At 46.6% G+C, this 17565-nt stretch overlaps 1 protein-coding gene across 16 annotated transcripts in view; it reads left to right on the top strand.

Annotated features, from left to right (window-relative positions):
- The window catches only part of Snx31 (sorting nexin 31), a 60547-nt gene that overhangs the window by 21181 nt on the left and 21801 nt on the right, over window positions 1-17565 (top strand). For 8 of the 16 annotated variants that reach the window (XR_015624324.1, XR_015624323.1, XM_087558501.1 and 5 more), the window contains 5 exons: window positions 1280-1367; window positions 4098-4167; window positions 7499-7591; window positions 9573-9776; window positions 14952-15065. Coding sequence is in view for 13 of the 16 variants with exons in the window: in XM_087558501.1 (XP_087414627.1) it covers window positions 1280-1367; window positions 4098-4167; window positions 7499-7591; window positions 9573-9776; window positions 14952-15065 (569 nt within the window). In the remaining 3 variants the exon portion in view is untranslated. Of the gene's footprint in view, window positions 1-1279; window positions 1368-4097; window positions 4168-7498; window positions 7592-8000; window positions 8434-9572; window positions 9777-14951; window positions 15066-15816; window positions 15925-17565 lie in introns of those variants that run through there. The other 8 variants (XR_015624325.1, XM_087558504.1, XM_087558509.1 and 5 more) reach the window with 3 other exon arrangements.

The raw sequence follows: 17565 nt of genomic DNA, 5'->3' as shown, positions 1-17565 counted from the left end.
AAATTTGGGGGGGATGGATTTCAGAAAATTGAAAATACACACATGCAAGAGAATATTTTTGTTCCTCCCTGCTCTCAATAATATTGCCTTACCTTCTCATTTGAAAACTGTTTGTAAACTGTGCATGCTAATTACCTGAGCATGCTATTCCAGAAACAGACAAACACATTCGTGCCTTTCACAATGTCAGAGTTTATGGAATGACACCAAATTCACAGGTACAGCAATTTGCTGGGTTATCCTGCCTGCTGGGGTCTTAATTACTAATACTTTCTATTCCATATCTTAATTACTAATATTAGCTGCTTTACATCAGAGAACACAGTTGGTACGGTCTCTGTGTTTGTCTATATGTGGTTTCCACAATGAATACAGGTTAAAGAGAGTGCAGGAGAGCTCAGAGGCTTCAGAAGCCGGGATGGTACACTCAGACTGGTGGCAGGAAAGAAACTGTTGCTGTAGTGATCAGGCATCAGGAGAGACAGGGTTTCCAGTAAATATGTAGTGGGTTGTGGAGAAGGAAGGACAGAACTAGTTCCAGAGCAGAAACAGAAGGTCCAGGTCCAAGTGGGCGAACAGGAAGGTGTGGCCAGGCAGACACATGTCTGGGGAACATGGGGAACTGGGTGTGCTGAAGGCTTACAACGTTAGCTGGAGGTTCTCTGGGAGTCCTGCTGCTGCATACACAGGTTCCAGATGGCAGGTTGAGCCAGGGCTATGCCATCACATTGAGAAGAGGTGAGAAGAGGCGTTAATCACTTGATGGGATCCAGGAGAAGCAGTTCACCCTTTCCCTGGTCCGGGGTGTCCAAGAAGTTTTGGAGCCTTGTTTTCTTGTAATTTTAGTATACCTCTGTGCCCCTACAGTCTCAGTTCATCCTACTATGAAGAAGAAGTTATTTTTTTTTTTTTGGTTCTTTTTTTCGGAGCTGGGGACCGAACCCAGGGCCTTGCGCTTCCTAGGTAAGCGCTCTACCACTGAGCTATATCCCCAGCCCCAAGAAGAAGTTATTTATCAGTCTGTGCTGGGTGGCTGATGAAGAGAGATGACGGCAGATGGTGTGTGTGTGTGTGTGTGTGTGTGTGTGTGTGTGTGTGTGTGTGTAGTCACCCTGACTTGCAGTCATTGTCTGTCCTCAAAAGGAAGAGAAACCACCAGCAAAAGGCTGTGCAATGGAGTCCCAGGGGCAAAGTGTGGCCTGGAAGAATAGTTTTACACAGTGTGAGGTCATGCCGAGCAGGGCTGGCCTGATCTTCATGCTGCCTTCCCCCTCTTTAGTGGTGAAGAAGCTGGCTGATTTTGAGCTGCCTTACACTAGTCTTCAGAGTTCTGAAGTGGAAAACTGTAAAATCGGACTCAGAAAGTGGTGAGTACCTGTAGCATCAGAAGCCACTGTGGGTCAGACCTTGCCAGTCTCACCACAGCTTGAGACACAGGTGTGTGTGGGGGGATTGTGGGCTTGGAATAAAAACTGGCAAGACATTCCCAAAGTGTGGCTTTGCTCTGGGCTGGATGACTAGCTGTAGTAACTGAAGGAGTCTTGGAAATTATAAGCAGGTCTGGTGACTGTTGGACTGTGGTCTGCCTGGAACGCAGAGGTAGTGACTCAGGCGTTCACACTGAATTTGACCCATCGTGCTCGTGGCTCACACTCCTAAGGCAAGAGCCAGGGCCACCTACACTCCTAGATTAAAAGGAAACAAGTGTCCCTGCAGAAAATGCTGTTATTTTCCTGGGAAGGGGAGTCCTACCAAGAACAAGGTCACAGAAAAATCACAGGGCAAGGCGGCTTGCTTTGTCTGACAAGCTCAACCCCCAGTTATTTCTGTGACTGTTGAATTGCTACTCAAGCTGGCTCTGTCCAGCTCGGTTTTTCTGTAATCCGAGGATACAGATGTTTTTAAAAAGACATCTTTGTATCTAGGGATAGTGATTTACTTGGCCCAGTACTGTTATGCTGGGTCTAGTTTGTGGCTTTGAATCTCGAAGAGATAGTCCTGGCTACTCAGAAACTTTAGAGAACTCATTAAAACCTTGTGACTTGAAAACTTGAGGAGGAGGAAAGAACCCTGCTTCCATTTAAGGGTTCAGTCAATAACTCTTCTGGTGCTGCTTCCAATGCTGTGTGTCCGAGTGTGGCAGGTCCTAGAAGCAGAGGACACAAGCTAAGCTCCAGCTTGCCAAGTTTGGTGAACTCCCCAAGCCTCAGTTGACATGCTTGTAAAATGGAAGAATAATCCTCCTAGGATTATTGTGAAGATTAAAGCAATTCCGAATACTGAATAAAACCTGGTCAGGTTTGTTACCATCATGTTGGTAAGAACAGCAACAGTAACAGAAAGAACCTGGGCTGAGATTTTTCAAGTTCACACTTTCCCAAGGGCTGGAGATCAAAAGAGTGTGTGGCCAGACTGCTTCCTCACACCAAGAAGCCTGCCTGCATTAGACATTAGGCTGTGCCTCTGTCTCCCTTAAACAGCTGCCTCGCTGCAAATGCAAGGTAAAGATCCGCTGTAGTCACAAGCCAGCACCTCCATCCAACAGAAGGAAGAAAAGACACACACTGCTGGAGCTGGAGCTGAGGGAGATTTCCATAGGGGAACAACATGATAGAACACCCTGGTGCCTACCACCTCTCCAGAGGCAACAGAGAAGCCAGCTCCAAGCTGCATGATTCTAAAGGGTGGGCCTGGCTGGGTTTGAAGGATTTGTCTACATCCAGGACCTTTCTGAGTGTCTCTCTAGTGATTATATGGCTCCTTCTAGATCAGAGAGAGGGGTGTTGACCTTGTCAGCTCAGGGCCCCGCCTCTAAAGGTGTCTCAGGGCTGTCCAACCGTGATGTAATTCTCAGCCACACAGGGGCTTCTGAGGTGTGGACATTAGCTGAGGAGAAGGTTAGTCGGAATGTTTCGGTTGCTTTTCTCCCCCAGACTGAGTGGGCCCTTCAGATCCTGTTTCCGTCCTTTCCTGGGTCGGATCCAGTTCCCGGTTTGATCACGCTGTTCCGCGTGCTGTAGCTGCTCACCTCTGTCGTCTCAGCTGAACATCACCTATATCTCCTCTCTCCCTTTCTGTCCATTCTCAGAGCGCCACTGTGCTTGCACACAACAAATCTGTTATCTTGGTGGTTCTGATCCAACAGATAGACACGGATCCCCAATGTGTGCAAGTCACTCCCCTGAACCCAGAAGGATGCCCTTCTTATGCTTGAGGGCTGGAGCCTCCATAGCTGGTGTCAAAACAAGTTGATCAAAGCAGCAATTGGAATAAGTTGAAGGCACTGATGAAGCACAGAAGAGGAGTGTTAGCCTAGGCTGGGGAGCAAGGCCCAGGGAAGAGGTGTCTGCAGAGCAGGCTTTCAGAGAAAGGAGTGTGTTGAGGCAGTGTGTGACCTTGTAGGAAAGAGGGGAGGAGGAGAAGGGGGAGGGAAACATGGCTGAAATGTAGAGTTGCTGTGGGGGTGGTAAGAGATACAGGGGAAATGAACAAAGAAGGGAGACGCAAAGTGCCTCAGACATGAGCAGGAGAATTGATCCAGTCCCCATAACCAGAGAGCTGAAGGGCTGCTCAGGAAAAGTCACCAGGAAGAAAATGAAGCAGGAGGAAGGATCAGAAGCCTGGGTTGGGGATGCTTCCTGAGCAGCTCTAGAGGCAGAAGGGCATGGCCAGGTGCAGGGTGCTGAATATGTATGGGCAGGTGCAGGACAGGTGCAGGGCAGGTGGACAGGGCAGGTGGACAAGGCAGGTGCAGGGCAGGTGCAGGGCAGGTGGACAGGGCAGGTGTTATGCAGTGGGGAACAAGAATACACATAATTTTCCTAAAGCGCTCTCTCTCTCTCTCTCTCTCTCTCTCTCTCTCTCTCTCTCTCTCTCTCCCTCTCTCTCTCCCTCTCCCTCTCCCTCTCCCTCTCCCTCTCCCTCTCTCTCTCTCTCTCTCTCTCTCTCTCTCTCTCTCTCTCTCTCTGTGTCTGTGTGTCTGTGTGTATGTTTTATGAGAGAAGGAGACCCAGTTCCAAGAGCAGAAGGCCATTGCTTTCCAGAACATCTGGCTGTGTCCTTAGGCCTATGTCATATAGGATCATGTAATCGTGCAGGTACCTGGACCCGGCAATGGACTCCGTGTTGATGGACTGCAGAGCAGCTGGGGACTTGCTGTACATGCAGGTGAGGTCAGCACTGGCTGTTGGGGTTGGAACTATATGTTTCTCTAGAAGTTGAGAATCTATATATAATTGGCAAGTCATGAGACAATCTAGAAAAGTTTTCAGGGACTGGGATGGGGTGGAAGAAGAATGTTATTTAGCGGGTATGCAGGGTTTTGTTTTTGTTTTTGTTTTTCTTTTATGTCATTGTTATTTTGTTGTGTTTGTATTGTTTGGAATAGGGCCTCACTCTGAAGCCTGGGCTAGCCTTGAATTCTTGATTCATCTGCCCCAGTCTCCTAAGTGAGTTAAAGACACGAGTCACTATGGTGACTCCAGTTTGGAGTGTTTGTTGGGAACTATGGAAGGTTTGGTTTAGATGGTGGTAATGGTTGTACAACGTTACACGTATGTGAAACCACTCAATTATGTTCTGAAGATGGTTGGAGCTGAGCTGGAGAGAAGGCAGCTGCTGCTGCAGAGGGGCCAGGCTGTTCCCAGCACCCACACGGTGTCTCACAACTATAACTTTAGTTTCAGGGATTCGACATCCTCTTTTGGTCTCCATGGGCACCAGGCACACACAGGATGTGCATACACACACATAGGCACACATGCATATGCAAACCAACAAGGCAGGTGGTAGTGCATGTCTGTGAGCCTAGCACTGGGGAGATAGAGGCTGGGGAATTAGGAACTCAACAGTTCACGTCAGCCTGAAATATATGAGAGCAGTTGTTTTCACTGGAGTCTGTTGCTACACTTGTTTAACTTAGCATGCTTTCCTGTATGAATAGCATATGGCTTTTCCTCATGGTGTTAATTATCCTAGATAACTTTTAAAGCTAGAATAACCTAATATTTGATTATACACCAACTAAGTTTCCTATTTCAGGGTATTTTATACTGCGTGTTTTAGTCAGGGTTTCTAGTCCTGCACAAACATCATGACCAAGAAGCAAGTTGTGGGGGGTGGGATGGGGAAGATTTATTCAGCTTACATTTCCACATTGCTGTTCATCACCAAAGGAAGTCAGGACTGGAACTCAAGCAGGTCAGGAAGCAGGAGCTGATGCAGAGGCCATGGAGGGATGTTACTTACTGGCTTGCTTCCCCTGGCTTGCTTAGCTTGCTCTCTTATAGAATCCAAGACCACCAGCCCAGAGATGGCACCACCCACAGTGGGCTGGCTCCTTCCCACTTAATAACTAATTGAGAAAATGCCTTACGACTGGATCTCCTGGAGGCATTTCCTCAACTGAGGCTCCTTTCTCTGTGATAACTCCAGCTTGTGTCAAGTTGACACACAAAACCAGCCAGTACAATTGACCCTTTGTCAACTTGACACACAAGCACATCACTATTAAACCTCAACCCTTGCTTTCTTATTCATCCAAGATCTAAATTTTAAAACGTCCCACAGTCTTTACAAATTTTTACATATTAAAATTTCAATCCCTTTAAAATATCCAATCTCTTTTAAAATTTCAAAGTCTTTTTACAACTCAAAGTCTCCTAACTTGTGCTCCACTAAAATACTTTCTTCCTTTAAAAGGGAAAAATATTCGGGCATAGTCACAATCAAAAAAGCAAAATCAAACTCTAACTGTCCAATGTCTGGGATCCACTCACGATCTTCTGGGCTCCTCCCAGGGCTTGGGTTGCTTCTCCAGCTCTGCTCTTTGTAGCACACACCTTGTCTTCTAGGCTCCAGATGCCTGTGCTCCAGTGCTGCTGCTGTTCTTGGTGGTCATCTCATGGTACTGGCATCTCCAAAACACTGCTGTCTTCTGCTGCAACTAGGCTTCACCAATAGCCTCTCACAGGCTCTCTTCATGGTGCCAAGCCTCAACTCCTTTGCATGACCCCTTCAGTCCTGGGCCATCAATTGCAACTGAGGCTGCACCTTCACACATGGCCTTCCATGGCCTCTCACAGTGCCCTGCCTCAGCTGCTCTTCATGCCTTCAAAACCAGTACCACCTGGGTGACTCTTACACATTACCAAGTCCAGCCACAGCACGAGGTACAACCTTGGCTATCTCTGAAATACAACCTCTTTGTGCTCTCAGAAAACACTTCCCAGAAGATTTCACCTCAATGACGCTGGTCTCTTCTTAATGGCCACTAATTTCTTAGCTCCAACTGACCAGCATCAACCGTCACAGTGATGCAAAGGTTTCACTTTAGTAGTTCTGGTATCTCATTAATCACAGCTGATTCTTCAGCTTTCTATAAGAGAGCAAGCTGAGCAAGCCAGGGGAAGCAAGCCAGTAAGTGACATCCCTCCATGGCCCCTGAGTCAGCTCCTGCTTCCTGCCCTGTGTGAGTTCCTGTCCTGACTTCCTTTGGTGATGAACAGCAATGTGAAACTGTAAGCTGAATAAACCCTTTCCTCTCAACTTGCTTCTTGGTCATGATGTTTGTGCAGGAATAGAAACCCTGACTAAGACACTACATGACCTCACAGGGTAGCTGTAGGCTTGGAGTTGAAAGTGTAAGAATATCACCTGACACATTATCAGTACTGAACAGCCATCTTTCGGTGTCCACGGAGGATCGCGGCATCTCTCTTCAACAGAGATCAAACTCCAGGAATGTTTAGGACCCTCCTATAAAATGGGACAGCATTCCTGCATACAGAAAGCTGCACTTACGTATAATTACATATGATTATTTTTTGCATTCATATTCTGCCATCATCCCTTAGAAAGATAGTCTTTCCCTCAAGAGAAACCTATTCATGTTTAATTTTCTACTTTTAAAAAGATTCATTTCTTAAAATCATGTGTGTATGTGTCTGTGTGTGTGTGTGTGCATGGAAGGGCAGGTGTCTGTGATGGCCAGAGGCATGGGATCCCCTGCAGCTGATGTCACAGGTGCCTGTGGGCCATCTCCCATGAATGCTAGGAGCTGACCTCTGGTCTTCTAAAGGACAGCACATGGATTTAACTGCTAAGCTACCCCTACCCCTGCCTTTCAACAGGTTTTATACTTCAATCTCTTAGGAAGTTGACTGGATGATAAGTGTTCTAATAGTCCCAAACTGTGGAACACTCGTTTCCTCCTCAGTAATTTGATTGACTCTAAACCAGCTGTGGTGATGCTTTCTGTTAATCCAGACGTGTGGGAGGCTGAGGCCAGAAGATCACGAGTTTGAGGCCAGACTGACCTACGTAAAGAGTGCCCAATATTGAGACCCTGTCTCAGAACTAAGCAACAACAACAAAAAAAGCCATCTTTATAATTTGTCAAATCCTTATGTAGATCCTCTTGGATCTAGGTTTTTCGTCTTTTATATAGATCAATTTATTTCTACCAAGGTTGGTAATTATATAATTATGCTATTTTAAGGCAGTGCAGGACGTTGAAATAGAATGGATGAAACCCACACAGGCTCAGAGGGAAGAATTAAAAGCGCTCCAGAAGCAAGAGAATCAAACAAAGGTGAGTTAAGCTTGGTACCGAGAGGGTCCCTTAAGGTCAACTCCATACATACCCTAGAATCGAGCTGTTACTATGGTTCACAAACCCACCAAACACTGAAAGTGAGAGCATGTATGTGTGCTCATGTGTGTGTGTGCTCGTGTGCTCGTGTGTGTGTGCATGCACTTGTGTCTGTGTGTGCGTGTGTGCGTGTGAATATATGTGTGTGTGTATGTATATGTATATGGAGTCTTTGGCCAAGTTAATTAGAATGGATCCTCCACATTATTACATAACTGCAGAGTATTCTCCCTTATGATTATGTTATCGTTTAGCCAGACGGTTTCCTTTTATTAGAAGTCAAGTTGCTAACAGCTTTTGCTGAACCACGTTCCAGGACTCTAATTTATATTTCCTCTTCTTGTGTGAGCTTCCGGTTTTGGAACAGACATGGTAGCTGGCACCACCTCATCTTATGCACACATGCAAGGATACTGAACAGAAGAGGACTCAAGGCAATTTGCACCAGTTTACCAGAGATGAGCTCACTATGGCTCATGAGCCACTGTTGTTACAAATAAAGTTTTATTGGCACACAGAGGCACTTATCTGTGTCTATAGTAGTCACTTTTGTGCTACCGTGAAAGAGGTATGACACTGAAGAGAAAGTAGACTCCTAAAACCATTGCCGGAGACCACATCCAGGACCTCACACATGTGGGCCAGCGTTCACACTGAGCCCCAACCCATTCAGGACCTCACACTTGTAGGCAAGCATTCACACTGAGCCTCATGGCCCAACCTCAATTATATATTTTTTTTTAATTTTCTAAATGAAAATACATAAACATGCTATCCATGGCTATGTGTGCTGAGTTGACTTTTCAAGGTAGTTGGTCTTACATAAACGATTTGTTTTATCCCTGTGTGTGTGTGTGTGTGTGTGTGTGTGTGTGTGTGTGTGTGTGTGTGTGTGTGTAATTAGTGGGGGGTGCCCATGGAGGCCAGAAAAAGACATCAGATGTTTTTGGAGCTGGAGTTTCACAGCTGCCTGACCTGGGTGCTGGAAACTGAACTCCTGTCCTCCTTGCAAGAGCAGCAAGTGTTCTTACCTGCCAAGCCACCTCTCAGCCCCAGGTACAGTGTTCTCAAGAGAATGGAGTTTTCAAGTGGATAATCCTTGCAGATTTCTGTGCTCTGGTTTCTAGGCGTTGGTATCTCTACATGAATAGCAAATGCCAAGGAGTGTCCGTCCGAGTAAATTAACTCACTAACAAGCAGCATTGTAGCGTTGCCTTTAATTAAATCCCTTCACTTCTCTAGTGCACAGCAGCTGAGAGGTTATTGAATGTTTAAAATTCTCCCTTCCTCCTGCTTTTTCCCTTCAGTTCTGGGGATTGAGCTCAGGTCTCATGCACACTGGCCAGTGCGCTGCCTCTGAACTGTTCCCAGCCCTCATTGCAAATGAAAAGGAGACAAGAGTTGTGCTGAAAGATGGCTCAGTGGTGAGGAGAATCTGCTGCTCTTGTAGAGGACCCGGCTTTGGTCCTTAGCACCTGCACATTGGTTCACCACCATTCATAGCTCCCCCAGGAGATCTGATGTCCTCTTCTGACCTCCCCAGGGACACACAGGATACATGTGACACACATGATACCTGCAGGCAAATCACTGTGAGTTAGAATCACATCCACTCTTTTGTTTTCTCAACTGGACACTTCCTCCATTCATTACTTGAGTGTTTTGACTCCAAGGACTCAATAGGAGCAGGGTCAGAAGTCAGTGTGGAGACGAGCTCCTGCATGGCCTAGCAGGGACCCTCCTAGGGCTGTTGTCTACACTGGGGACCTCGTTTGAATACTCTAGAACCAAGGGGCTTTGCTGTGAGCCCATCCTATGGGTTCCATCAGCAAGGCACAGCTCAGCCTCCCTCCCCACTGTGAGCTCTGAACCTGTGAAAACTGGTCTCTTGCTTCCTTCTCCCCCACCCACCTTGGAGCAGTTTTTGGAGCTGTCACAGAAGGTCCAGCACTATGGGAACATTCAGCTGGATCCCTGTACCTGCAACCACCCGGAACCTGGCTGTGGGGTCCTGCTTTCCTTTGGCAATAATGAGATCAGCTGCCATATAACCCTGCCGGATGGTCAGACCCAGGACATTGTTTTCCAGATGAGCAGAGTGAGGTGTTGGCAGGTCACTTCCCTTGTGAGTATCTTGCGCCATGCTTTGTCATTTAAAGTCTCCTCCTGTGGCAGGTGGAGGGGCAAGCCTTTAATCCCAACACTCAGGAAGCAGTGCAGACAGATCTCTGAGTTCAAAGCCAGCCTGGTCTACAGACAAGCTCCAGAACAGCCAGGGCTACATAGAGAAACTGTTTCCAAGAACATCAAAAATAAAATAACGTCTCCCCTTGTGATCTGAAAATTCTGTCACTTTGGATGTCACAGTTGGGGCTGGGCGGACAGGCTTGCAGGAGAATCAGTACCTTGGTGGATAGGCATCTCGACCTGGTGGTAGGACATGCCTGTGGTCAGTACAGACTCCCAGCCCAGAGCAAGAGAGACACAGCAGTCTTCTTACCTTCTCACAGGCATCCTTGTGGCTTGGAAGTTAGAATCATAGCATAGAGGTGACAATGACAATGGTGACCACATGTTTATTGAGCACCTACTATGTGTTTAGTGTTACCAAGAAACGGGTCACTGCCTAGTAAAGTCCTTCTGAAGGAGTCCTGGCTTGACCTTATAGAACTACTTCCTTTATACTACAAATCTTTAGCATCAGATTTCTTGATGTATCAGCTACTGTACCGAGAATTGTCACATCTGTTAGTTGAATTCTGTCAAGTGCTCAATAAGCAAACTGTGTTTGTCTTGTGTGCACAGATCACTGGTAGAGGACAAAAGCTGCTAAATTATGAAAGCTACAGCAGCACGCCCTGGGCCTAATGCTCACCCTCCCTCCTTGACACTGCCAAACATTTCTTCCTTTAAAAATTGTTAAGCGGGGTTGGGGATTTAGCTCAGTGGTAGAGCGCTTGCCTAGGAAGCGCAAGGCCCTGGGTTCGGTCCCCAGCTCCGAAAAAAAGAAGCAAAAAAAAAAAAAATTGTTAAGCACTATGTGCATGCATGTGAGCTGGAAGGATGGCTGGATAGATGGTTGAATGGATGGTTGAGTGGATGGATGGGTGGTTGGGTAGATGGATGGATGCATAGACATATGTACATACGATTGGATGGATGGACAGACAGTTGGATGGATGGAAAGATAGATGGATGATTGAATGGTTGGATGAAAGGATGGGCAGTTGGGTACATGGATGGATGGATGGTTGAACAGATGGATGGATGGATGGATGGATGGATGGATGGATGGATGGATGGACAGATGGACAGATGGATGGACGAACAGACAGATGATTGGATGGTTGGATGGAAGGATGGAAGGATAGTTGAATGGATGGATAAATGGATAGATAGAGATGTTGTGGGGGTTTTGTGTGTGTCACAGTTCACATGTGGAAGTCAGGGGACAACATCGTGAAGTCCATTTTCTCATGCCTTTACATGGGTCCCAGTGTTGGGACTCAGGCCACCAGGCTTGCATAGCAAGCACATTTTCCACTGAACCATCTCACTGGTCCATTTTTTCCTTTTCACAAAGCTCTGTCTCTTCCCTCCCCGTTGTATTGGCTTTCTGAGACCTGGCAAGTCCCAAGGTGGAAAGTCAGACAGCTGTTCAGATCTCTCCACCACCCAGCGTCTCCCCCCTCCCACTGCTGGCCACTTCCCTCTGGGTCTCAGGAACATTGTAGCCTCACGTTTCCCACGGCAGACCTGTCCCTTGTCCTTAAGTTCATCTGCACTTCTTCCTGCTGTGTTTGCGGACTTGGCAGATGATACTCCACCCTCCAGCTGCCATACCATGTGCAGAAATTCCTTGGCCTTTTCTCTCCACTCTTCTTTTGTGCTTCATTGCTGATGGATCCACCTGCTATCTTGCTATCCCGCACAACCCTCCTTCCCCAACACTCATCTCTGAGTCTCCACATCCCCATACAATGGGTGAGACCAACTCTTAATCCAGCCCCCAGCCTTTTGGCCCTTTAGGTTCAAAGAAAACAAATTATGTGATTTTATTACTTTCAAACTTGTAGAAATTTATTTTGTGGCCCCAAATTTGATGGACTTTGGCTAGTTGCAAATGTGTCTGACAGGACTGTTTTCTGTTGGGTGGAGATCTATCCGTGGTGTTTCTTATCTCTCTCTTCTCTATCACAGTGTAATTCTTTGAAAACTCAGTCATGGCTCTGTATATATTAACCATGTTTCTTTCTGAGTGGCAATCTCTGGTGTGATAGACTGGAGTTTTCTATCCCTCTCCCGCAGACAGCTTGTTTTGGGGTTTTAGCTATGACTGTGGTTGATATCAATGCTGGCTTTGTCAGAGCTCAAGTCTCCATTCCTGTGGAGTATTTAGGAATTCTCAGTCATGCAGCCGCTGCCACCATCAACTTCATCAACTTTTATCACTTTACAAACAAGCCATGTCCATCCCATACCCAGTGTCCACCAGCCTTTAGCAACTGATTCATACTTTCTATCTCTACGGATAGTCTTTGCCTGTTCTAGAAATTTCCTATTAAAAGCAATACATGGTAATACAATATGGCCCTTTGTTGGCATTTAGTCTAGGCTCTGCCCACAGTTACCTGGCAACAGTCAAGTGTGCCTGACTCACTATAGAAGGGGCTGCTTGTCCCCTCCTCTCTCTCTCTTGTCCTTTTGCTCTTGCGCCTGCTCCTTACCCTTTATCCCCATTCCTGTCTCCCCTCTCTATGAGCTCATGGCCAGCCTCCTCTCTCTCTCTCTCTCTCTCTCTCTCTCTCTCTCTCTCTCTATCTCTCTCCCTCCCTCTCTCTCTCTCTCTCTCTCTCTCTCTCTCTCTCTCTCTCTCTTTTCCTTTCTCTGTCTCTACTACCCTCTCAACTCACCTCCCATGCTCTGAATAAAACTCCATTCTATATATACTGGCTGGTTTTGTGTGCCAACTTGACACAAGCTAGAGTTATCACAGAAAAAGGAGCCTTAGTTAGGAAATGCCTCCATGAGACACAGCTATAAGGCATTTTCTCAACTAGTGATCAAGGCGGGAGGACCAGCCTGTTGTGGGTGGTGCTGTCCCTGGGCTAGTAGTCTTGGGTTCTATAAGAAAGCAAGCTGAGCAAGCCAGGGGAAGCAAGCCAGTAAGTAACATCCCTCCATGGCCTCCGCATCAGCTCCTGCTTCCTGCCCTGCTTGAGTTCCAGTCCTGACTTCCTTTGGTGATGAACAGCAATGTGGAAGTGTAAGCTGAATAAACCCTTTCCTCCCCAACTTGCTTCTTGGTCATGATGTTTGTGCAGGAATAGAAACCCTGACTAAGACACTATACTATACCATTGTGTGTCTGGTACCTCAAGAGGTGAAGGGATGCCTCAGCATAGGCTCGCAGAAGCAACCTCTTCCCCGACACCATACTGCCCCTCCACCAAACATCTCTGCTCTCTCCTATCTTTTTATGAAAAGCAACACCCTTTGACTAGATTTTTACTTAGCACTCTAAGGTCTAAGGTCATCCTTCCCATAGCAGGCATCGTTCGTTCGTTGCTCTTTACTGCTGCATGCTCCACTCTATGGTTAGACACATTTGACCCCTTATCTCTAGATGGGCATTTGGGTTATTTCTGTCTGTTGGTGGTAACGGGCCATGCTGATGTGAACATCTGCGCACTAACTCTGGGAGCTGTTTCCAGTTGTCTTGGGTGTGTCTAGGAGCAGAATTACTAGGTCAGATGGTGAGTCTGCGCTTAACCTCTGGAGTAGTTGGCAGTCTACTTGGCAAAGCAGTTGTAGGAGTTTATGTCTCAGTTAGGTGTGCTGAAGGCCCTGCTTGCCTCCTCAGCCTTGCCAGCACTTGGTCATAAGCAGACTTTAAGAACTGTAGCCATCCTAACAGATGTGCAGTGGTACCTCATAGCTTTCTTTATTTCAGTCTCCTCCTCCTCTTCCTCTTCTTCTTCTTCCTCCTCCTCCTCCTCCTCTTCCTCCTCCTTCTCCTCTCCCTTTTCTCTGTGCATCTTGGAGATTCAGGACTAGTGTCAGAGTTTCACACCACATGTTCACAGATCACAGCTCAGCCAAACACTTCACAAGTGCCCTCAGGATGTTCCGCCCACAAACTCTAAACTCACCTTCACACTTTGCCTTTCCTCTCACCTCAGCAGGGCGTCTTCCTTTGGGTTCCCCCACCCTGGGCTATGTACAGAAACTCCTCTGGCACAGAGTAACTGAAGCCTCACTCCTTTATTCCCTTTCTCTGCAGCATTATCTGGTAGAGCATCTGAAAACAACTATTGCTAGTTTGTTCTTCACATAGATGCCGCAAGACTAATATTCCTGTATAAATCAAACTGCATTGTCATCTAGCTTCCCCAAATCTCCTAAGGGGTGTCCACCGTCCTCAGGATGAAGTCTGCAATTCTTGGTTTTATTTATAAATCCATGAGAATCAGGCTCTTTGTTAGTGAGCACTAGAAGCCTACACATCCAATTTTAGTAAGCCAGAGGACTCTGGAAGGATGAGTGTTGATTACTTGCATGTCCAAAGGAACAAGGAAGCAGAAGCTTAAAGTCAGGAGCAAAAGAGCTTTCATTTCCAGGCAACAGGAACTCTGTGGAGACCTTCTGTTAGGACATCTCAATTCTGGAGTCAAACGAAGGCACAGAGTGTTTGTCAAGGTGGCCTACCCTTTCCCCTGTGTTTTCCCCTCATGTTTTTCTCCGAGGGTTCTACATAGTTAGCTACGGTGGAAAGGGTGGCTTTCCTAAGGGAACTTGAGTCTTCTTTACTAGGAGAAACAAGGATAGATGCTGTATACAAATGCCACAGCCTTCAGAATCTCTCTCCTGACTCTCTAAGTCTCCTCCTTACTGCCACCTTGCTTAGAGCCCAAGCCACAGACACACTAGGTCCTTCACAGTGTCCCCAAACCACCAGTCACCCACCAGCCACCCTCATCCCTCAGGGGGTTGACCTTTTTCTTTCTTCTACCAGGAATTACCCCTCACCTTCCTCTCTTAAAAAACAACAACAACAAAGCCAACTGGACAGCTTCTCCTCCTGCTCATGCCCCTCCTTCCAGGAAGCCTTTCTTTATGCTCCTACCCCTCCCAGACCTGTACCTGTCCCCTAATATCATTTCCGGTAGTGTACTGTGCTGAATCACTGCCATGGCTCCTGGGGAGACCAGCAACCTTTGGAGAATTGTTGCTGCGTTGATGTCACGAGCGAGCACTGGTTCTGAAGGCATGGATGGTCATGGTTTCTTCTCCTCTGTAGGGAACTCTGCTGGATACTGATGGGCCCCAGCGAACTCTCAACCAGAACCTAGAGCTGAGATTTCAGTACAGTGAAGATAGTCACCAGCAGTGGTTTGTTATTTACAGCAAACAGGTGAGTTCTCAGGATAGAGTACAACTTTGTGGGCTGATGGGAAAAAGGACACAGTACTGCGCCCAGCTTGTGGGAGGACAGTTCTTTACTGGCACTGGACTGAAATACTTTGCTTTTATTTTCCTGGTCACCATGGTCATAATTTCAAAGAATTTAGTTAATGCAACAGCCAGCTTTGAGATGTGAAAAAAATCATCTCAAAGGAGGTATATTGTGGCTCTCGAGTCCAGTGGCTTCAGACTGCATTCACTTGGGTTCCATGACTTGTGGCAAGGCAAAACATAGTGGAAACATGTGGTAGCTCAAACCGTCTTGGGTCACAGTGTAGGAAGCAGACAGAGGGAAGGGGTGGGTCCTAATGCTCCCTTGAACGTCACGCCTCCAATGATCTGCTTTCTGCTAGTTACCACCTACTTTTGTCTAAGGCCAAACAGAAATAAAGGAAAGCAAGCGGAGGGGTGGGACTTTTTTCTGATCCTGTGCTTAGATACAGAGCTTAGCAAGACTGAGAGTGGGTAGTTGACATCTCCACCTTTCCCTTGGCTTTACTCAAGAAGATAAGCCTTTGCCCCTTAGCTGATAAATAAACTCCTCCCAGGAGACTTTGCCTTTGTCTCACTCCCTGCTCAAAGGAGTCAAGGAATCAAGTAGCTGCCAGAGAACAGAATCTATGGCGGGGGTTAGAGCAGACATAAGTCATTGCCTGGAGCCAGACACTTAGACCCCAAACAAAACCAGAATCTCTTAGCAGAGAACATCCGGATCATAAGTGTCTGACTAAACTGAAGAGAAGCCCCCAAAGGAAAAGAAACTGACAAGACCCCAACTCAGCTACTTCAAGTTGGAGTCAAAACTACAGGTGAAAAAATTTTAATTAAAAAATAATAAAGAAGCACTTGGGAGGCTATAGGATGATGTCATTATACAGCAAGGCAGGTCCAGGATAAGGCGAAGCCTATCATTGGATGAGAAGGAAGGTAAGCAGGGAAAAAGTCTAGGAGAGAGAGAGAGAGAGAGAGAGAGAGAGAGAGAGAGAGAGAGAGAGAGAGAGAGAGAGAGGAGAAGGAGGAGCCGGAGAATCAAGATGGAGATGGAGAAGGATGATCCAGGTGGTCTTCAATTGTCCAGGTAGCTGGGATGGACATCTGTAGGCAAATTTATCTTAGCAAGGTGAGTGGCTTATATCCTTATCAATTGGTTATAAGTTTATTGTGTGGATATATTGTGCATTGAGAATTCGACATGTAAATCTGATTGTTGGGTTACAGTTTGTTGAGTCTTGATTTTACTGGCTAGCTGGAACCAGAGAGTTCATGGCTAGCAGAGAGCTGCCAGGAGAGATGCTAACCAGAGATGAATTAGCACTAGTTCCAATGGCCTGCCAGAGCCAGAACTAGCGAGAGAGCATGACCGCCAGGGTACAGGACTGCTAAGGTAGGTTTTTTATTTTTACCACAACAGGAGGCAGAGGCATGGATCTCTGAGTTCAAGGCCAGCCTGGTCTACAGAATGAGTTCCAGGATAGCTAGAGTTACATAGAGAAACCATGTCTTGAAAAACCAAAATACTGCTGCTGTTGCTGCTGCTGCTGCTGCTGCTGCTGCTGCTCCTGGTGATGGTGATGATGGTGATGATGGTGGTGATGGTGATGTTGGTGATGGTGATAGTGATGTTGGTGCTACTGCTGCTGTTGGAGCTAGCTGAAGAGATGGCTCAGCAGTTAAGAATACTTACCACTCTTGGAAGGACCTGGCTTCCATTTCCAGAACCCACATGGTGGCTCACAACCACCAGTAACTGCAGTTCCAGTATTCAACACCCTCTTCTGGCCTTTGAAGGCACCAGCATGCAGGCAAAAGGTTGTACCATAAATAAAAATAATAAATCTTAAAATTAATAGTTTTAGGTGTTCTAGATCCAAATAAAAATACTGAAGTAAACTTTACACCGATGTTGTTTTCAACATGAGTCCTGCTTAGTTACACAGAAAATTTTAGAAATTAGAATTTAGAAATTTCTGGTCACCAAAGCCCCCCTTTTGACTCTCTAATACAGCTGTAGCCACACCAGTGTCCTCTGAAAAGCAAAAAGAACTACAATCCTAAGTGAAAAAATGCTCCTTGAATGTCTTAGCCAGGGTTACAATTGTTATGATAAAACACCATGACCAAAAGCAGCTTGGGTATGGAAGAGTTTATTTGCCTTACTCATTGATAGCACTGTTCATCATCAAAGGCATTCAGGACAGGAACTCAAGCAGGTCAGGAATCTGGAGGCAGGGGCTGATGCAGAGGCCCTGGAGGGGTGCTGCTTACTGGCTTGGTCCCCATGGCTTGCTCAGCCTGCTCTCTTATAGAATCCACAATGGGCTGGGCCCTCCCCATCAATCACTAAGTAAGAAAATGCCCCACAGGCTTGCCTACCAACTGGTTTTCTGGACCATTTTCTCAACTGAGGTTTCCTCCTCTCTGATGACTCTAGCTGTGTCAACTTGACATAA

Source organism: Rattus norvegicus, chromosome 7, assembly GCF_021556685.1.
Source record: "Rattus norvegicus strain SHRSP/BbbUtx chromosome 7, alternate assembly SHRSP_T2T, whole genome shotgun sequence".
Taxonomy (NCBI): domain Eukaryota; kingdom Metazoa; phylum Chordata; class Mammalia; order Rodentia; family Muridae; genus Rattus; species Rattus norvegicus.
This window is presented reverse-complemented; position numbering and strand designations above follow the sequence as displayed.